This window comes from Sparus aurata, chromosome 2, assembly GCF_900880675.1.
Source record: "Sparus aurata chromosome 2, fSpaAur1.1, whole genome shotgun sequence".
NCBI classification, from domain to species: Eukaryota; Metazoa; Chordata; class Actinopteri; order Spariformes; family Sparidae; genus Sparus; species Sparus aurata.
This window is the reverse complement of record NC_044188.1, coordinates 12874863-12895986: the sequence shown is the minus strand read 5'-3', so window position 1 is coordinate 12895986 and position 21124 is coordinate 12874863. Positions and strand designations below refer to the sequence as shown.

Below are 21124 nucleotides of genomic sequence, written 5' to 3'. Positions count from 1 at the left end.
AGATAAAACAGAGCTTCAGCGTCTGTCCGCGGAGGACAGCAACAGGGCCAGGCTGCCTGCTGGAGGGAAGAAGAAGGCTAACGAGGAGCCTGAGATAAACATGCGCGGATGAGTTATCAGCAAACGGGCACGCCACGAGAGAGTGTCCCGCAAAATGATCAGGGTGATGGAGAAACAAATGTACGCCACCGTGAGTGACAGCAGAGATGAGGAGTTTGCAGCGAGTGCTGGTTGGATAAATCGTTTCCTCCGCCGCAACAACTTCACTGGCAGAAGACAACTATTGCCCAGAAAGATGCCAGAGAATTCACCGAGAAGCTGGAGAAGTTTGTGACATTTTCATCCCGGATTTTTGTGAGGAAGGAAATAAACGCCTGGTCTGTTAAAACCTACTGGTGGTTAATGGCGGTCTGCGGTCGGGCGGTCCGCTGGTCCTACCCCCCCCCCCCCCCCCCCCCCAAAAAAAAAAAAAACGGATTTGCATGATTCACGAGGGTCGCATTTTCATGTCGAAAAATCCGGAAAAATCACATGCCTGAGCAATAGTTAGTAAACTCTCCCTAACTTCCAAATCTTCTGCTACAAAGCGGATCACGATGGAAATGTTTTCACAGCCTGTGGGGTCTCGGGTGCCATCGACTTTAATGGTAAACCATGAATCACTGACTTCATGTACTATTTCTTCAGTTAAAATATCACTCATTATCTTAATTAGTTCATTTTGTATGTCATGTGATGTATATCTGGCATTTTGTGGGATTGTTTGCAGTATCTTCTCAAGCTCTGGGTCTTTTTTCACAGAGTACTCAAACAATGACAAAAAAAGTCCACAGCTTGCATCACCTTGAGAATTAAATGCTTCCACACTCCCTCTGAGAGGCAATCGGTTTATGGCCAGGAACTGTAACATGTCGATAATAGCACCGACGTAGTATCGATTTCTGGCTAGTTGGCCTTCATTCACAAGGGTAGAAATCTCCTGTCCTGAATCAGCCCTCTTCACTCTCCCTCGCCACTTTGCCACACTTTCCATGTGTTCTTTACACTCTTCATGCTTGCGCAATCCTCTGCTGCGTGTTTCCAGTCACAATAGCCAGTTTTCGTGAACACAGAATCTACAGTCCCAAACTTTCGACATGCAAAACAAAATGCAGCGTCAGCTTTAACACTGTATTCTAACCAATCTCTATGGTTGTACCACAGGGCAACAAATGAGCATTTCTGACCATTGAAAAGGCGAGAGGGAAACTTCTTCAAAATGATCTGAGCGGGATTGTCCTCATCTAAATCATCCGGAGGACCACTGTGACCATGGCATTGCATTTGGGAGAGCCCGCTGCAGCTGGGATTGGCGCTATAATCGGCATGCTCCGGCTCCGCTGGGGGGACTTGTGCCTCTGTGTTGCTACCGCTAGCTAGCTGCGGCTGCTCACTAGCTGTTGGCTCCTCCAGCTCCTTCTCTGCCGGGGAGATACGGTTCTTCTGCTCAGCTGTCGCTCATGCAGTTTTAGTTTTAGTTTGTGGTGGCGATGGTCGGAAGAATTTCCTTATATCCATTGTTTGTGATATTCGTTTTTTCGTGATATCCGTTTCCTAATGTAAACAGACGTCGGCGCGTCACTTGCGGCAGCACGCACGCGTCACGTGACACAAGCATATATTAAAATATTTCTTTTGTATCTTAAATTTTACTGATTTCAGTTAACTGAATATGAATTAATTTAATTAATTTCAGAGGTAAGAACAACAATAAATAGACTGAAATTGTCATATCAAGCTGCAACCAGGATTCTTGTCACATCTACATGGATTAAAGCAAAAAAAATCTTTTGACTGAAATGTTTTTTAGAGCTGTAGCCAAGTCATATTCCAAATTTGTAATTTGTGAAACATGTTACAGGACATGTTACTTGACACGTGCTAAAAAAGATTTACAGCCTCACCCCACACCATGTTCTCTAATGCAGACATCAAGTTTAAATATTTGACCAACAGTGTTTTACAGGAGGATGATCTGAACATCTGTTCTATTCACACTTAAAATGTTTTTTGGCTTTTCAATGTAATTTTCAAACTATGAAATCAAACTGTGCCTTTTTTTTGCCAAGCTTCTCTCAAGTTTTACTCTTTCAAATAATCAACCATCTACAGAACTTTTCAGTACGCTATTTTTCTACTTCTTCTTCTCCTCATCATCATTATCATCAATTATTATTATTAATAATATTGTTAAAGTGAGCCTCTCATCGTTTAACAGAAAAATACATCATGCAAACAGCAACTTTTGCATTCTTGTCAGTCTGATGACGAGTTATCACCTTTCTGTCATCACTAACATACTGTTAATAATCAAAGAAGCTCTGAGGCTTTACATTTGTTCTATATGTTATAATACAAGATATCAGCATTGAGCTACAATCAGGCTACATTCATGATTGTGTACAGTCAAACTAACCAAAAACTTCTTATTGATCATTATAAAGTTTCAGGGCGTTCCTGTAACTATGGTAACTCACGGTGCCAGAGGGGAGGGAGAGACGCTGAATGAAGCCCTTTACACAGATACACTGCAGTCCAGACTATAGTTGTTATTTCACACATGTAGCACACAACAGCAGACTCTCCGTGTCAGACGAGTTCTCATGTGTTGACTAAACTCAATTGATAATGTAGCAACACGAGAGTCCTCGCTAGCTAAGCAGCTAACTTTAGCGCCGCTCCATGTTTAGATCCCGCCCTGTGCGGGTCACTACACTGTCATTGGTCAGGCGCGCACACACTGTTAACGATCCCATTGGCTGCGGAGTGTGACAGTCTGTCAATAAAAATCAGCCAATACGTGTTCTCCTCCGATCTACATTGATCCCATAAGTCGCCTCTGTGAAGTTTGAATGACGGAAATCCGTCGTAACGACGGAGAACTTTAATCCATGCAATCCGTGCTCACTTGGTGATGTGGTGTGGATTTTGGGTAAGCACAAGAAGCTATTCTCAGATGCAGAAGTAATAAAATAATGCATGACTGAAGTGATGGACACAATGTTTGAAGGCAAACAAAAGGAAATATTCAAGTATGTATTTTAATTCAAGTCAAAAGGAAATGACATTTTATTTTAGCTCGTATTTTTGTTGTCTTTTTGAATGAAAAAGACACTTTGTTTTGAATATTACAATATTATTGCATCTGGCCTGATTCAGCTCAATACATAGACCTTTGAGTCATTGAAAACAATCTTTGTGGCCCTTTAAGATTTGTATTTGAGTACCCCTGATCTAGGACTTCCGCTGTATTAATTGTCATGCTTGAAGTTCATGAATGAAGGTCAGACTACAAGTTAGGAAGCAGTTTCACTGGTCTATGCAATTATGTTGAGCAGACCAGAAAATTGCCACTTAAAGCTGTTTTAGGACCACAAGCAGCTGCTGGCATGACTGAAAAGTAGCATTATTGATGAGATAGTCCGACTAAATTCATTTTTAAAACAGCATTTGGCTGATAGTTGGGCCTATTACCTCTTTACAAGGACCCATAGGGCCTGCCCCACACAGGCGCACAGGATCATGCATATCCTTAGTACATGCTTTATCAACCAGCTGTAGACTATAGCTTTGCAAAATTAACTTACAAATATTGCATATAGCAATAATATAAGCTCAGATAGCATTTGGCTAAAGTCAAATTGCACTTGCAACATTGAATCATAGCCTACAGCTAGCAAGCAAACCAATGCTGCGTTCCAATATCCATACTTCCCGTACTTACTATACTTAGTTTGAGTACTTAGGGTGTTCCGATATCGATCGCGGCGAAAAGAAGTGTACTTAAAGGACCCAGATGTTGCCCTCATAACAGCAAAAACCTTGAGTGTATAACGATGTACACTTTACGCACTCAGCGGCCGCCATCTTGTCTACGTAGCGGAAGAAGCGGAGCCAGGCTGAGGTGCTCAGCTCGGATTTTTTTTTTAAATAGCTACCGAGACAACAGCGCCTGCAGCGGAGCCATATTGCAGGATTGTAGGATTGTAATTGTTAAAAAGTAAAGCCATAGATGTCTTTTGTTTACCGTTCAAAGCGGGATGTTTTTGGCGGGTGACAAGCCGTGGCGGCTGTCGCGATCGTAATTTCCGGTAAGTGCACCACGGAGTATTAGATTTGGAACAACACTCACCTGCTGAAATCTGCGTACTTAGTAAGTGCTGATAGTGTACTACGTTTAAGTGTACTCATGGAAGTATGGATATCGGAACACAGCACAAGGCATGTCTTGGCATGTGCCTAGCCATAGCAAATATTGCAAATTTAACATTAGTACGTTACTAGGTCACTGCAATATTTTGTCAATAATCGACTGATAATAACAAATGTTCAGCTTACCTCAATATGCTTTTTTAAATTAGACGGTGAGTTTTTGAAAGCCATTAGCTCGTGGTACTTGGGTGTGCAGAGCTTGCAGCGCATTTGAAAGGAGTTGTTTTTGCATCCAACTATTTCGAAAAATTCTTCCAGGTATGGCCAGGGATGTACAAGTGTTGGCTGGTCTTCCTGGCTACCAACCTCCTCGCTGGTGCTTTGTTGGGACATTTCGCTCACGTTCTCTTGAATCTCTGTCACGGGCATCTTCCTACTTGGCTAGTGCTGCATACGTCTGCTGCTCTGTCATTGCTGGAGTGTGACATGATTTGTGTCATGTGCAGGGATCACGTACAAACCAATAGGGTGTCGGAATGGTACTATGTTTATACTTCTCATCCAACCACAATCAAATTCACTCTATCCCGATGGCGCGATTTATCTGGATGAGTTTTGTTTTTGTTTTTTGTTTTTTTGAACGATGACAAACCAGAATGAAAACAAGCCGAAATGAAATAAGAGTAACAAGGCTATTTTTAGAATGTAAGGAGTAGAAAGTACAGATAATAGCGTGAAAATGTAAGGAGTAGAAGTAAAAAGTCGGCTGAAAAATAATTACTCCAGTAAAGTATAGATAGCCAAAATTTCTACTTAAGTAAGGTAACGAAGTATTTGTACTTCGTTACTTGACACCTCTGCAAAAGAGGCCTTGCATTGGATAATCTCTTCAAACATAGCTTCCGTAACCACTGGTGATCATTACTAATTTCTGTGTAGTAGTAGAGGAAACACTGGCAAATTATTTTTCCACTAACCAGATTAAGTCAGTTGGGACCCTCACCAACATTGCTCCGACTATAAAGCGGCCTGTACTTAGACCAAAGCTTAAAGCAACACTCATGCCAAAATGCAACCTAGGCTTTTTTTGTGGATGTATTTGAGTCAAACCTTCTACGCTAGCATCAAAATAGCTATTTTTGATACTAGCGTAGAACCTTTGCATGAACCTTTGCTCCTAGTATCAGCAGGGTCTCTACACATGAACACAAGCATTGAGAACATTGTTTGTGTACACAGAGTTTACTAAAAAGAAAGTTTTTGGACAACTCATGTTAGCAGATGTTTCCTCCGCTCGCTGCCGTCCTGCCAGTGAGAAGTGTCAAACTCCGAATATGACATAACATGGAGGACAGTTAAGATGGACCGCTCCTAAAGCTTAGTTCCATATAAATGCACGGGGTTACACCCCGCCTTTCCGAAACCCCGCTGTTCCGAACATAGACTTCAATTCATCGTAATGGCGGGGTTTCCCTCTTTTTTCAAAGACCCCGCTATTCCGAAAAGTCTATTGGGGAAACCCCTCCATTCTGAAACCCCCCCACTCCGAACTAACCCTTACCTTAACCCACTTCAGAAATGTGTGGGCGGCTGGAAGTGGGGATTTCAGCACCACGGATAGCGGTGTTTAATTTCGGAACAGCGGCGTTTTGGGGGGAGGGTCGGAACAGCGGTGTGTCGGAGTGGGGGGGTTTCGGAATGGAGGGGTGTCGCAATGGAGGGGTGTCGGAATGTCACGGCGTCCCCAATGCACGGATAATTCATTGTTTTGTAGTTAGCAAGAACAATATTGACCTTGAAATTAAAAAAGGAGCCTCATATAAGAAACAATACTAAAATAAAACGCCGGAAAAGTCACGTGAGATATCGTGTGGATAGTTGTTGCCAGAAGATAGGAGTGGTCCAACTTAACTCTCGTCCACATTGCGTTGCATTCTGAGATCGATACTTCTCGCCTGCCATGGCAACTGGGAGCAGAACAAGCTACTGCTAAGTTGAGTTGTTAGAAAAACTTTCTTTTTAGCAAACCCTTTGTACACAAGCAATGTTCTTAATGCTCGTGTTCATGTGTAGAGACCCTGGTGATACTACGAGCAAAGTTTCATGTTGTGTCGAGCCTTCTTAGTGTTTTAAATAGAGATGTTGATGCTAGTGTAAGAGTGCCCCAGCACTCCATTGAAAATTAGCTAGCCTGAAAACGAAACTACGGTAAATCTTAACAGTGCCTCTTTCGCCGTAATTATGCTTTTACACGAAGGTTTGACTCATATACGCTCACAAAAAAAGCCTAGGTTGCATTTTGGCGAGAGTTTTGCTTTAAATACAGCCTTCTTGCACGAACATCTCCCATTGTCTGAGAATGCACCCGAACGCTTTTCAATACCGTGGCGGCTGGATACGCGGGAGAAAATAAAAACAGATGCATATCATAGCAGTCCCATTGTTGCTGGAAGCATCAGCTTTTGCCTGCACAGCTGTTACTAATAAGGAGCACACAAATGTTCGGATTATACCTGCCTAGGCCACAGTCTTTAACCTCGCTGGATGAGCCAAGACTGCCCTGTGTTTACCAAATGTTTTCCAGATCCAGAGAAGAGCTGCACAATCCAGCCTTTCATCCCTGCAGAAGGGGGTTTCCCCAGAGAAAAGGCCTGATTTGACCCGTTTTCTTTGCCCACATCTACTTCGCTGTTCGAACAGCCACTGCAGGACACTGTAACTCCTTTATTCCATGCCGATAGCTGGATAAAATAAACACGCACTAGAAGTGAGGCTTAATTAATGTCTGGCAGATACTAGAAATATAGCGTGTATTAAATGCTTTTTAGCTAAATTGTTTCTGTGTTTGTTGACTGCGGAGTCTTATTTTTATTTGCTGTGAGTTTTACCCTGTAAAACACTATTTGTTGCTTTCTAAACTCTTTGCCTGTCAAGTGTTAGCTTTGCCGCTGTTAGAGTGTACAATAAGTATTCCTATCAAGGATCAGCCAAAGGTGAATCGAGCCGGAGTTTGTACACTGGCGTACAAACACTGAGTGACAGGAAGGCGAGTGTTGTGTCTGTTTCTCCCTCTTTTCTATGCTTCAAGCGCTCTCTTTGTCTCTCTCTCTCTACTCTAACTGACAATAGGGGTGGGCGATACTGCAAATTTTGGTATCAATCCGATACCAAGTAATTACAGGGCCTGTATTGCTGATACCGATACTGATACCGATTTTGTACTTTTGCCTTTAATTAGCTGCCCATGATTATGATAATGATAAAACACAGGACAGAGATTTTAGTCAAATAAGAAAATAATATTTAACATAATTCAATCTATAACCTATAATCTGCATGTAGCCTAAATAGTAATACTAATGTTCCTTCAACAGGTACAGAAAAAGGGTTACTATATTCTGCTATATTCATACTTCAGAGTGAACCTGAGTGAGTGGAGTGAGAGAGTTGGAGAGGAGCACTACGCATAAGGACTGAGAGGGATGCCGCTATCACACAAATTCTGTAAAGAAATACAAGGAATTTGCTGAATTGATAGAAGAGTATATAACTATAACAAAAATATCGATCTCATTGGTCACCTTGGTGTCGATACTATCGATATTTGGATCAGTCGGCCCACCCCTAACTGACACGTACACACACCTGTTTGGAGTGACAGTGACACATACACGTAATCTTATGCACTACTTATGAAGACTTATGTTTAATGACCTCGCTGTATCATTAAGATATGTGTGTCTCTAGGTATCAGCACCATAACATTAGATACGGTTAGCACCGCTACCTTGTGGAACATTAATGTGTGTATTTAAAAGTGCATGTGAGAAAACGATGTTCCTTCATGGTTTGTTGAAGCCTCACGCGGCTTGAATACTCCGTGATATCATCTTCCAAGAGATCGCGTTGGCCATCTTGGCTGTCTTTCTCAATGGCCGCCATCTTGGCTCTCTGTCTTTCTCTCTGACACACACACAACACATTTCCTAGTTTAGCTGCTCTAGGTGAATGGTGTTTTTTTGCTAATTGGAGTATTACTGATTTGATAAATTTGCTAACATTAATAAATTCTATTATATTTCACAGTTTTCTGTGATCATTTTGTGCTTATGTTTTGTACTAACTTCTGGTTGTGATGCTCAGTGCTCGGATTCATTTCCTTCATGATTCCTTTTATTCTAAATATTTTACAAATATTTACATTGTCAGCGAACCCTTCTTTTGAGACTGTTTTTGGTCTGGTTATTGGTCCCTGATTCCAGGGCGGCACCCTGTTTTAATGATTTGTTTATTTATTTTGAGTCATTTGGATGAATTTTATTTTTATATTTACTATGAATAATTATTAATTTCTACAAACCATACCTGCCCTACCGACAATTCCAACATCGAACACTAAAATAATCTAACGTTTTTTTATTGATATATTCATCAGAACATAATGTGAAAGGCTTCTATTGTTAGAGGCATCCAGGTTTGTTGGTGAAGATGCCCCATGTAAATGTCCTTCCAGATGTAATTCATCTTTCATTCAAAAGAAGTGGAAATCTGAATGCAGGCTATCGTGCAGAAGATTGTTGAGTGTATTGTGAGGCTGTAAAATAAGTATATTTGAATTTAGAAATCTAACCAGTGTCTAGTAAACGTTTAGGCAAAAACTGGGATAAATTTGGTTCAAGCTGTTTAGTGAGTGTCCTTTAGACTGATTTATTTAAATGTATACTCACTGAAATGATGTTGAAAAAACAGCAAGGTGTGATCTATATGTCTATTAAACTTTAACTTTTGAACCAAATTTTAGTCGAGATACATCTTTTAGAATTTTTTTTACAAAGAGAAATTTCCTACTGGGAGGCTAAAGCCCAAAACTCTTTTTCAGTGTGTGCACCTTCCTCCTCTCCCCCGTCAGACATCTCTGTTCTATAATTATTTTTGATGGCACTCCAAAATGTATAAATACCACTGAGAGATTTTGTTCACATCATAGCACATCTGTTGTTGTTGGACGGTATGACATTCACACAGAGGTGGCGAGAGAGGGGTTGGGCACTGTTACAGCTGTTATTGGTGGCCTCCATTTCTGTTTTTTCAATTGAAGAGACGAGGTGCAGACTGAGAGGAGATCCTGAGATTCCATTGCTATCTAAGAATGAAGACGTTATGATTGGAGGAATCATATCTTTCCACTTGCGGTGGAAAAACAGACAAGATACTTACATGGAAAAACCATTGCCACTGCAATGCATCAGGTAAATCATACCACAAAAATGTATTTACATGAATATATCTAAGAGGAAGTAAATTCGATATTTGACATTTAAAAAAAGGTTTTGAAAAAGGAGAAAAATAAGATATTTATTATAAGTTTTGAAAAAGGAGATTTGAAAATAAGAATCATTGCCTGTGTGTATGAATATCAACCACTGTTTTTTTAATGGTTATTGTTTCTATTTTGAGGAGAAATTGATTGCACTTTACACTTATTTCAATCAAGTTTGAATTTTAGAGCATTCCAGTATGCCCAGGTTATACTCTTTGCCATAGAGGAGATTAATAACAGCACAGAATTACTGCCTGGCATCTCTCTGGGATATAAGATCTATGATGCCTGTGCATCCATTGCCAGAGGTGTAAGAGTTGCACTGGCCTTGGCTAATGGTAATGAAGTGGCATTTGCACCATCTGAAGCACCATGCATCAGACCTGCCCAAGTGCAGGCTATTATGGGAGAGAGCTTTTCCTCATCCTGCATGGCAATATCTACAGTCATCGGACAATTTAATATCCCACTGGTGGGTAAAATTGATAAAAATGAAATGACATTCGTGAAAATGTGTTATTTTTCATTAATTAACTGATGTAGTGATAGCAAAAAGCGTACTGTCGAAATGTTCTATATGTTTGAAGTGGGATATCATTTATTTCTCTTTTAGATCAGCCACTTTGCTACTTGTGCTTGTCTCAGTGATAAAACCAAGTACCCGTCATTCCTCCGAACAATACCCAGTGACTACTACCAGAGCAGAGCCCTGGCCCAGTTGGTCAGGTACTTTGGTTGGACTTGGGTTGGAGCTATTAGAACAAATGATGATTATGGCAATAATGGCATGGCCATATTTACAGAAACTGCCCAGCAGCTGGGTATCTGTCTGGAGTACTCTGTATCTGTCTTCAGGGCAGATCCACCAGATAAAATACAACAGATAATTGACATTATCAAGGCTTCCACTTCCAAGGTGATTGTCACTTTCATCTCCCCCACAGAGTTGTATGTGTTAATGCACGAGTTCGTTTACCATAACTTGACTGGGTATCAGTGGGTGGGCACTGAGGCCTGGATCTTTGATTCTGAAACTGCAGCACGGGACAGACATCACATTCTGGATGGTGCCATTGGCCTGTCTATTCCTAAAGCACATGTCAGTGGCATGAGAGAGTTCATGTTGGATGTGAAGCCGCTTAATTCATCAAGTAATGAATTGTTTACAGAGTTTTGGGAGAAATTATTTGACTGTAAGTTCAAGCATTCAGAGTCATCATTAGAGAATCAGAGAGAATGTACTGGACATGAAGATGTGACTGAAGTGCAAAACACCTTCACTGATATGTCGCTCATGCCTATCTTTTACAATATTTATAAAGGAGTGTATGCTGTGGCCCATGCACTTCATAATATTCTCAGCTGTAATAAAACATGTGACAACAAGGTGCAGCTAGATCCATTTACGGTGAGTTGAACTCCAAAGACATAATGATTTTCTTAACATTGAAGTACATTAATAAATTAAATGGTGTATATTACGGTAAGTATATTGTTGCAGTCTGTCTATCAAGCTCTTAAAAACAGTAGACTTATAAAAAAAAAATGTAGTCAGATATTGATCTACATTAATGAATTTCCTCTTAGATTTTACAGCACATAAAAAAGATTCGGTTCACAACCAAGGAAGGAGATGAGGTTTACTTTAATGAGAATGGAGATCCTTCAGCAAAGTATGAAATTATAAACTGGCAGCCACCAGAAAATGGCATTGTGGACTTTGTTGCAGTCGGTCTTTATGATGCATCTTTACCTGCAGACAAACAGCTGAGTCTCCAAAATAAGTCTTTATTTTGGGCCCATAACTCACAACAGGCAAGTTACTATGTGATCAATAATTGTTACTGAAATTTGAATTTTTTAAATTGAATATTTTCTAATTGCATTTAATGTTTGGTTTTGATTAATATTGATATATATTGATATATATCTGACAGCACCCTGTCAGAGTGAAAGCCTATGCTTCATATTTTCCATTGCCATTTTGTTCATGCAGGTGCCTCTGTCAGTTTGCAGTGAGAAATGTCCCCCAGGAACTCGCAAGGTTCTGCAAAAAGGAAAGCCTGTCTGCTGCTATGACTGTTTAAGATGTGCAGAAGGAGAAATAAGCAACATTACAGGTGTAGTAATATTAAATGCAAATAAAAAACAACATGTAAAAACTGTCACGTTCCCGTGCAAATTTTAATGAATTATTTTTATACAAACCAAAACTCAAAATAGCACTACATCAACAATAAAACATCACACTATTAGTCTGAGCACACTAAACAAATACGGATACATGAGTTGGAAACAGGGACATACATATTTGCGCAGTCTTGGAAATGCATGTGAAGGTTAATGTCCCATTGTGTCTGACCAAACTGGTCTGTGAATTGAATTAATGGGACCTAAGCTATGAGCTTTTTGGTGATTCTTTGTATGTTTTTCATGCCTAAACAATCACTTATTTTTCACTGGATTTGGTTGAAATTTGTCCAAAACATCCCAGAGACCCTAAGGAAACATTCATTCAAGTTGTTTTTCCTTAACAATATTAACAAGTACTAACTCTTCATACTGTAATGTATCTTGTACTTGCAAGCATAGAAAATAAAGAACGTTGAAACAGCAAAGGACAAATGAACCTTGCCAACACCTGTTTTAATTATCTTTCAGATTCCATCACTTGTGTGCGATGTGACCCTGAGTTCTGGTCAAATGAGAGAAGAGATGCCTGTGTAAAGAAGGAGACAGAGTTCCTCTCATATGAAGAGATTATGGGAGCACTGCTCACTGCAGCTTCTCTCTTTGGAACATGCATGACTGCTGTTGTGGCGTTCATTTTCTTCAGATACAGACAGACTCCTGTTGTCAGGGCCAACAACTCTGAGCTGAGCTTCCTGCTGCTCTTCTCCTTGACTCTGTGTTTCTTGTGTTCTCTGACCTTCATCGGCCGGCCCTCTGAGTGGTCCTGCATGCTTCGACACACAGCATTCGGCATCACCTTTGTCCTCTGTATCTCATGTGTTTTGGGGAAAACAATAGTGGTGTTAATGGCCTTCAGGGCCACACTCCCAGGTAGTGATGTGATGAAATGGTTTGGGCCTGCACAGCAGAAACTCAGTGTCCTGGGTTTCACTCTTATACAAGTTGTAATTTGTATCCTCTGGTTAACAATTTCTCCTCCTTTTCCATTTAAGAATTTTAAGAAGTTCAAGAATAAAATCATCTTAGAGTGTGCTCTGGGCTCAGCTATAGGCTTTTGGGCTGTACTTGGGTACATTGGACTTCTGGCCATTTTGTGCTTCATTCTTGCTTTTCTGGCTCGGAAATTGCCTGATAATTTCAATGAAGCAAAATTTATCACCTTCAGCATTCTGATATTCTGTGCAGTATGGATCACTTTTATTCCAGCATATGTCAGCTCTCCTGGGAAGTTCAGTGTTGCCGTGGAAATTTTTGCTATTCTGGCTTCAAGTTATGGACTGCTCGTTTGTATTTTTATTCCAAAATGTTATATTATCTTACTGAAACCAGAGAGGAACACAAAAAAAAATATGATGGGAAAGGGGGCACAGAAATAATTTTGAAAACTTCAAATAATCTTTTGACATGGACATTCTATTGCCATCATAATTTATTCATACTTATCTTTTAACCACACTGCTGAGTAGACATCTTTCTTCATTTTGTTGAATTGCGTTGTACCCCTGTAGCATTGCTGCATTATAATCTCTGACATAGTATGTTGAGATGTCATGTATGAAGCCCTGCAATGCACTGTAGAGCTTACTTGCCTGGCCTGAAGAACGAAGCAGAGCTTAAAGCCATGAACATCTTGATTCTGCCAATGGGGAAAGGAGACCTCAGACACTCACCTTGGGTGCATGAGCTCGATCTTCTCAGCTGAAACCTGATTACTCTGTAAACGTTTTCCTGAATAGATAAGCAGAAAGATAGTTTGTGTCAGAATCTATGTTTATTTCTCACCAGGGAAATGAATTCATTTTTACAACAACAAGAACAGAAACTGGACTTACTGAAATTACAACCAACTCTGTGGTGGCAACATAAAGAGCACAATAAATCCAATATTTTTGTCAATAATAACACATTACTTGCTGTCATTATCCTGCTCACTTACAACATCCACCCTGCCATCTTTTTGGTAAGCATTATGAAAAATGAGGCCTTGGGAGGGATGAGGGCTTGTCTTCCCCTGTAGGCTACAATGCGTTGTTCGCTGGTGTTAATGTTACTGCTAGTGCTTGCTGTTGGAATCAGGTGTTTCATCTTTAGTTGGTTATGCATGGCATTAGTGCTCTTGTTTTACTTCAGTACAGCTGTACGCAAGCAACTTCGCTGTGGAACTTCTGTCATCTTCAGTGAAGTACTTTGACACGTATGAATGACGAGCCTGTCTAGCCAGAGGCCTTAGCTGCACGTCATGATCCTCTGCTGTGATCGCAGCTAGTTTTGTCCACAACTAGTTGACTGCTGCCTACAGCGCCAACTAGTGGTTATAGTGGTTGACTGGCCGACTTATGACTAGTTGGTGAAAACCATACTTTAAGCTGTAGCAGGCTGTTGGCCTACTCATGAAGACATCTAAAAAATGAGTGTAAACTACCTGCTCCCTGCCAAATGTTGCAGTAAAAGTTGGCAAACTGGTGATGAAAATAGAAGAGCAATTTGCAGATCAAGAGTTGATGGAGACCAAAACATAGCTGATAAAAAGAGTGAATATTGGACTTATATTCATTAAGTAGACACAAACATCAACAAATCAATGTTGATATTGCTCTAGGTACGCTTGATGCATAAATAAGCAACGACTTGTTATAAATAGTAAACTATTGATTTGGGAAAGGAAAAACTTTTAGCACAACTTAATAGCTATTTCGACACCTCCCTCCTCTCACCCTGCAAACATTGCAGTTGTATCATCATCCTTTATGCTTCTGCGAAAATGTATAAATCCCAGTGCAAATTTTTCATGTTCATTAAGGTACATGTAATGTCACTGAGTGGTTTAGTTCTTTCAGTCAGTATAATGTTGACACAGAGCTGGCTAGAACAGGGCTGGGCACTCTTACAGTTGTTGTTGGTGGTGTCCGTCTCTCATGCTGATGAGTCAGTATGCAAGCGGAGAGGGGATCATGAGTACCCACAGCTATCTAAAGATGGGGACATTATGTTGGGAGGAATCTTCTATTTTCACAGCAGCTGGAAACACAGAGAGGATGCCTATATGCACAAACCATTCCAACTACAATGCACCAGGTAAATAATGCGGTAAAAATCTATGGAGATTTAGAATATCTGAAAGGAAGTATATAGCAGATACAAAAGGGGTGCACAAACGTTATTAAACTGAGAATGAAATAAGAAACATGAATTATTGTTTGTATTAATACCATCAAAGGCTATTATACGTGATGCTATTGTTTGCATTTCAAAGACGAATTAGTTGTTATTGCAACTACTTTTTGCTGTCCACATCCAGTTTGCATTTCAGAGGGTTCCAGTTTGCCCAGGCTATGCTCTTTGCCATAGAAGAGATTAATAACAGCGCAGACCTACTGCCTGGCATCTCTCTAGGCTATATGATCTATGATGCCTGTGGCTCCATTGCCAGAGGTGTGAGTATTGCATTGGCTTTGGCTAATGGTAATGAGGTGACATTTGCACCATCTGAAGCACCATGTACCAGACCTGCCCAAGTACAGGCCATTATGGGAGAGACCTCTTCCTCTCCCTGCATGGCCATAGCTACTGTCATTGGACCCTTTCATATCCCACTGGTGGGTAGAAATTATATATTTGTGAAATATAAATGTTATTCCGGGATTTGTCATAGCACAAATTGGTATTGTCAAGATTTTTAAAATTATATGTATTTATCTTGTGATATCATTTATTTTTCTTTTAGATCAGCCACTTTGCAACTTGTGCTTGTCTCAGTGATAAAACCAAGTACCCATCATTCCTCAGAACAATACCCAGTGACTACTACCAGAGCAGAGCCCTGGCCCAGTTGGTCAAGTACTTTGGCTGGACTTGGGTTGGAGCTATTAGGACAAATGATGATTATGGTAATAATGGCATGGCCATATTTACAGAAATGGCCCAGCAGCTGGGTATCTGTTTGGAGTACTCTGTGGCTGTCTTTAGAAAGGGTCCACCACACAAAATGAAACAGATAGTTGACATTATCAAGGCTTCCACTTCAAAGGTGATTGTCACTTTCCTCTCTCCCATGGATTTGTATATGGTAATACATGAATTGTCTCTTCACAACTTGACTGGGTACCAGTGGGTAGGCAATGAAGGCTGGATCTTTGATTCCCACACTGCAGCCTTGGACAAGCATCACATTCTGGATGGTGCCATAGGCCTGTCCATCCCTAAAGCACATGTCAGTGGCATGAGAGAGTTCATATTGGATGTGAAGCCACTCAATTCAACTAGTAATAGATGGTTTACAGAATTTTGGGAGAAATTATTTAGCTGTCACTTCAGACAGTCAAAGTCATCATCAGGGACTCAGAAAGAATGTACTGGCCATGAAGATCTGAATGGAGTTCAAAACAGCTTCACTGATATGTCACTCATGCCTATCTTTTACAACGTCTATAAAGGAGTGTATGCTGTGGCCCATGCACTTCATAATATTCTAAGCTGTAATGAAACATGTGACAACAAGGTGCCTCTAGATCCATTTACAGTGAGTTGAACAGCAAAAATGTTAATTTGTCGTTGTTAAGTCACAATATCTAATTGTTTAAATTTTGACAAATAAATTGTTGCCGTTAATGATAATGATCTACAATGATGTCATATCTTCTTAGATTTTACAGCACATAAGAAAGATTCGGTTCACAACAAAGGAAGGAGATGAAGTTTACTTTAATGAGAATGGAGACCCAGCAGCAAAGTATGAAATTATAAACTGGCAGCCAACAGAAAATGGCATTGTGGACTTTGTCACAGTTGGTCTTTATGATGCTTCTTTACCTGCAGACAAACAGCTGAAACTGCAAAATAAATCTTTAATTTGGACACAGAACTCACCACAGGTACCATCTGATCACCTTAATTGTTTACAAGAAGTGACATGTATTATTCATTCATCAAAATTAGTAATAGATGCTTGCCATGACAAAGACCTTGTCAAAGTGAATGCCCATAAAATGTATTCTCATCGTATTTTCTTTTATGCAGGTGCCTCTGTCAGTTTGCAGTGGGAAATGTCCCCCAGGAACTCGCAAGGTTCTGCAGAAAGGAAAGCCTGTCTGCTGCTATGACTGTTTAAGATGTGCAGAGGGAGAAATTAGCAACACCACAGGTTAAGTAATTATTTGAGAAAATGAAAAGCTTTGTGAGTTCACAGTGACATTGACCTTTGACAACCAAATTCTAATCAGCTCATCAAAGTGGATGTTTATGGCAAAGTTCAGGTCTTTTGGTGTGGGGTTGGATGAGGTACTTGTCCATCACCTCAAACAGCTGCTTTGAATTTTAACCACCAAGATTTAATCAGCTCATTCCTATTTGTAACAACAACAACAACAACAAAAAAAAAAGATTTTCAAGTCTCACTACCAACTTGTCAACAAGTGACACATTGGGATGGCCAACCCGTCCTTTAATTCCAACACGTCAGTTTTTGAAGACCTGGGAAACCAAGAGCATCAGACAAGTTGGTTATGACATTTAAAAAATTGCTTATCTTACAAATAAGGCCTTTAAGTCCTTGAGGGTTCACAAGAATTGCTCAGATGCACTGACAACCTGAAAGAATAATGCTGCAGATCTCAGCTATCGCCAGCATGGGGGGATAGAGATTACTTGTTATGTGATCCAAGCCATTCATGATGATCCCACGTAGCTGTTGCAAGGTTATTACAATTTTAGAATCATGTAGTTTCTGTCTCAAAGGCACAGAGAAGATGCCAAATTGATACATTAAAAAAAAAATGCAGTGAGCTACTCTAACACCTGCTTTAATATTATTTTTCAGATTCCGTCACCTGTGTGCGATGTGACCCTGAGTTCTGGTCAAATGAGAGAAGAGATGCCTGTGTACAGAAGGAGGCAGAGATTCTCTCATATGAGGAGATTATGGGAGCACTGCTCACTGCAGCTTCTCTCTTTGGAACATGCATGACTGCTGTTGTGGCGTTCATTTTCTTCAGATACAGACAGACTCCTGTTGTCAGGGCCAACAACTCTGAGCTGAGCTTCCTGCTGCTCTTCTCCTTGACTCTGTGTTTCCTGTGTTCTTTGACCTTCATCGGCCGGCCCTCTGAATGGTCCTGCATGCTGCGACACACAGCATTCGGCATCACCTTTGTCCTCTGTATCTCTTGTGTTTTGGGGAAAACAATAGTGGTGTTAATGGCCTTCAGGGCCACACTTCCAGGTAGTGATGTGATGAAATGGTTTGGGCCTGCACAGCAGAAACTTACTGTTCTTGGCTTCACTCTTATACAAATTATCATATGTATCCTCTGGTTAACAATTTCTCCTCCTTTTCCCTTTAAGAATTTTCAACAGTTCAAGGACAAAATCATCTTAGAGTGTGCTCTGGGCTCAGCTGTAGGCTTTTGGGCTGTACTTGGGTACATTGGACTTCTGGCTATGTTGTGTTTTTTTCTTGCTTTTCTGGCTCGGAAACTGCCTGATAATTTCAATGAAGCCAAATTTATCACCTTTAGCATGCTTATTTTCTGTGCAGTATGGATCACTTTTATCCCAGCATATGTCAGTTCTCCTGGTAAGTTCAGTGTTGCTGTCGAGATATTTGCTATTCTGGCTTCAAGTTTTGGCCTGCTCATTTGTATTTTTATTCCAAAAAGTTACATTATCTTACTGAAACCAGAGAAGAATACAAAAAAGAACATGATGGGCAAAGGGGCACCAAAATCATTGTGAAGACTTAATATAACATTATAGCGATGACATCAAAATGTTTATTCAATACATTATACATTCACTGAATCAGATCTCTTAAATTCATGTAGCATGGAGAGAGGACCCAAGCAGAATGTTCTTCAACAACTCCCCGCACCCAGGTGAAGAGAATTACCCTTCATCTGAATCCCTGGCATTGTCTTATCCATGTATTGGTTTCTAAATCTAAAATAATGTTAAATTCCCATATTGCCAAGTGTCAACACAACATATTTAGAAATTCAAACACAATGTCAATAACACAAAAATGTTATCACTTAATGTTTAGTTAAAATATCACAGATCCTGTAATTCCATACTACTCCACAGACATTCAATTGAAATTCAATTTTGTAAGATTGTCTTTAACAATAAAAGGAAAAATACATCAACAACAACAAAAAAAAAAACAAATCTCAGTAAAAGAACAAAACCTAACCATACAAATGCATCATCAGAATCATTATATGGGTTTCTTGTGGCCTATTCTAACATGTAATGAAAATCTGGTTCGCTATTATTGGTTGATAGAAGTGGTATTTTAAGATACAATGATGTCTTTCCTCCTCCAACTACTCTGCCCATCCATCTTTACATATGGGCTTGCATAACAAATTAGCACACAGGTAGAAAGCATAAAGTAATACGATTAACAATCAGAACAGGGATAAATACCTAATTGATCAGAGTTCCCCTAGGGCCAAAGTGGTCATTTAACAATTTGGTGAAACTAAAAACTGCCGATTCAGAAAGACCAAATGCACTGCAAATCTTCCCAAGCACTGTGCTATTGATAGAATTATCAGGGATAAGTGTGAGACATGGCTCACCTGTTTAATGTCATAGACCTCCAGTTTTTGCCAAAATATGGTCAAGAGCTATCTCATGTTTTAGTAGAGTTAATCAGTGCAATTTATCATTTGCAGTTAAATACTGAAAAAGTTGTATTGTTCATTAGCAAAAGCTGTGCTTAGTAGATCTTCTTCATTATAAACATTGAACCAACTGTGTGATGTGTACTTGTGCAATATTTATTCCATAACCACCTTTCAATTTTTAACGGTGTAAGCAAAACTTAATATCAAATCACTCTAGATATTGATTAGAATTAATAATATCTAACACTGTGAATATAGCTCTAAGTACAATTTTAGCAATTTTAGTGTCCATATAGTTTTGTGTGTAAAATTGCTAGGGTAAACGTGACTACTGACAAGCAATCAGAGCACACTGAATGGATTGTATAAATTATTGAAGCCTGGAAGTAAAGTCAGTAACATCATTCACATACAATTGTTACACTCCAAATCCTCATTGAGATTTCTAATCATAATGCAGGCCAAGTTAACTATAATCAAACTTGATAAATAAATTGTGTTCAAGCATCAAACTTCCAATTTCAAATGGTATCCTAGGGTGGATGGTTACCACTGATTGTTGTGATCATTTTGGCAGGTGTAAAGCAGTCAGTCTGACAGCTGTAAACATATAAATACACTTGTGAGTGAAGGATGCGCACACTTTCAGTGTCCTTGTATGGCTGGAGGACTACATGTATGAAAGAGTTAAGAACATGAACTTTTTAATGTCTGCCTTGTCATCAAACACCTCGTTTTCAGTGTGATTTAATTTGTCTTCATCTCAGTTGTGGCAATGATTCACTATAAAGAACCTTCAATCAGCAAGGTCAGTTTCACGTGTAGGCTGATAATCACTTGGGATTAATAAAGCAATTGTAAATAGGGGCACCACCTCCACTCTTTTATCTCTTTGACTAATCCTGAGGAAATACATCAAATTTGACTAAACATGGTTAATTTAATCAATATAAATAAAGGTTAACTTAAATCAACATTAATTCTAATCAATTTCAAATCAATTTATCCATTCTTATTATTGAAGTAGTGACTTCTACACATGGTTATCATTGGTTCTCCACAGTAAAACAAACCTCCACAGACAACGACAAACGGTTAAATATGTTTATTTGGCTAAATAATTAAGAGCACATAAATTAAATGGCAAATTAAACAAATCGCAAAATTGACAGGTAACAGAAAGATGCTGAGTCTGTAATGACTGATGTAATTAGTTTATGCGTGAAATGTTGCTGATGGTGAAAAAATGGTACATTGGGGGTAGAGCTGGTTTGACAGAGTTCAAAAGAGTCTTTCTTTCGTTGGAAACTACTCATATGGTTTCTTAAACAGCAGGTCACCGTAACGTCTTTTTCAATGACGATGGTCTTGATGAAGATTTTGATCTTGACCCATTGCTGAGTGGCGAGTCATAGGCTCTGACTGATATACTCATTTAACTTCTTCGCCAGAATAACCAAAGGATGCTTAGTCGGCCAATCAAGTTATCCTTGGTTAACTTGATACATGTTTTCAAGTTAAAGTTCACTTTCTTTAAGTCAGATCACGATACTTAACTTGATAAAACAAGTAAGACAGAACTTAGTTCTGGGCGAAACTTAACAAAAGTTGAAGTTGAAAAATAAAGAAAGAGCCCGTCCTTAAAGCTGTAGTCTATTTTTGGATTATATTTGCTAAAATTGTCATTATGATCTGACAGTTGAATAAGATACAGGTCAGCTGTGTTGAAATCTGCTGTCTGTGGCCCTAATTTGACTTGCAAGAATCCACCACTCCTGGGTCAATACAACCAATC

General features: G+C 39.6%; 2 protein-coding genes across 2 annotated transcripts; both read left to right on the top strand.

The window, feature by feature from the left end:
• The first annotated feature begins 9201 nt into the window (after positions 1-9201).
• On the top strand, positions 9202-13080 carry LOC115572287 (extracellular calcium-sensing receptor-like). The gene is made up of 6 exons (XM_030402214.1): positions 9202-9440; positions 9686-9983; positions 10125-10919; positions 11099-11326; positions 11508-11631; positions 12173-13080. Exons 1-6 carry the CDS (start codon positions 9202-9204, stop codon positions 13078-13080), a joined length of 2592 nt encoding a protein of 863 aa, XP_030258074.1.
• Positions 13081-14732: 1652 nt separating this feature from the next.
• On the top strand, positions 14733-18433 carry LOC115573301 (extracellular calcium-sensing receptor-like). Its single transcript, XM_030404033.1, has 6 exons — positions 14733-14779; positions 15003-15300; positions 15429-16223; positions 16348-16575; positions 16721-16844; positions 17520-18433. The coding sequence occupies exons 1-6, from the start codon at positions 14748-14750 to the stop codon at positions 18431-18433; spliced, it is 2391 nt and encodes a 796-aa protein (XP_030259893.1). The 5' UTR covers positions 14733-14747.
• The last annotated feature ends 2691 nt before the right edge of the window (positions 18434-21124 follow it).

Excerpts from the sequence above, each read along its gene's own strand:
- LOC115573301 (XM_030404033.1), top strand. The coding sequence starts at position 14,748 with ATGCACAAACCATTCCAACTACAATGCACCAG. Across the intron at positions 15,301-15,428 it reads GACCCTTTCATATCCCACTG|ATCAGCCACTTTGCAACTTG; the intron begins GTGGGTAGAAAT and ends TTTTTCTTTTAG. Across the intron at positions 16,224-16,347 it reads TGCCTCTAGATCCATTTACA|ATTTTACAGCACATAAGAAA; the intron begins GTGAGTTGAACA and ends ATATCTTCTTAG.
- LOC115572287 (XM_030402214.1), top strand. The coding sequence starts at position 9,202 with ATGACATTCACACAGAGGTGGCGAGAGAGGGGTTGGGCACTGTTACAG. Across the intron at positions 9,441-9,685 it reads TTGCCACTGCAATGCATCAG|TTTGAATTTTAGAGCATTCC; the intron begins GTAAATCATACC and ends ATTTCAATCAAG. Across the intron at positions 11,632-12,172 it reads AGAAATAAGCAACATTACAG|ATTCCATCACTTGTGTGCGA; the intron begins GTGTAGTAATAT and ends ATTATCTTTCAG.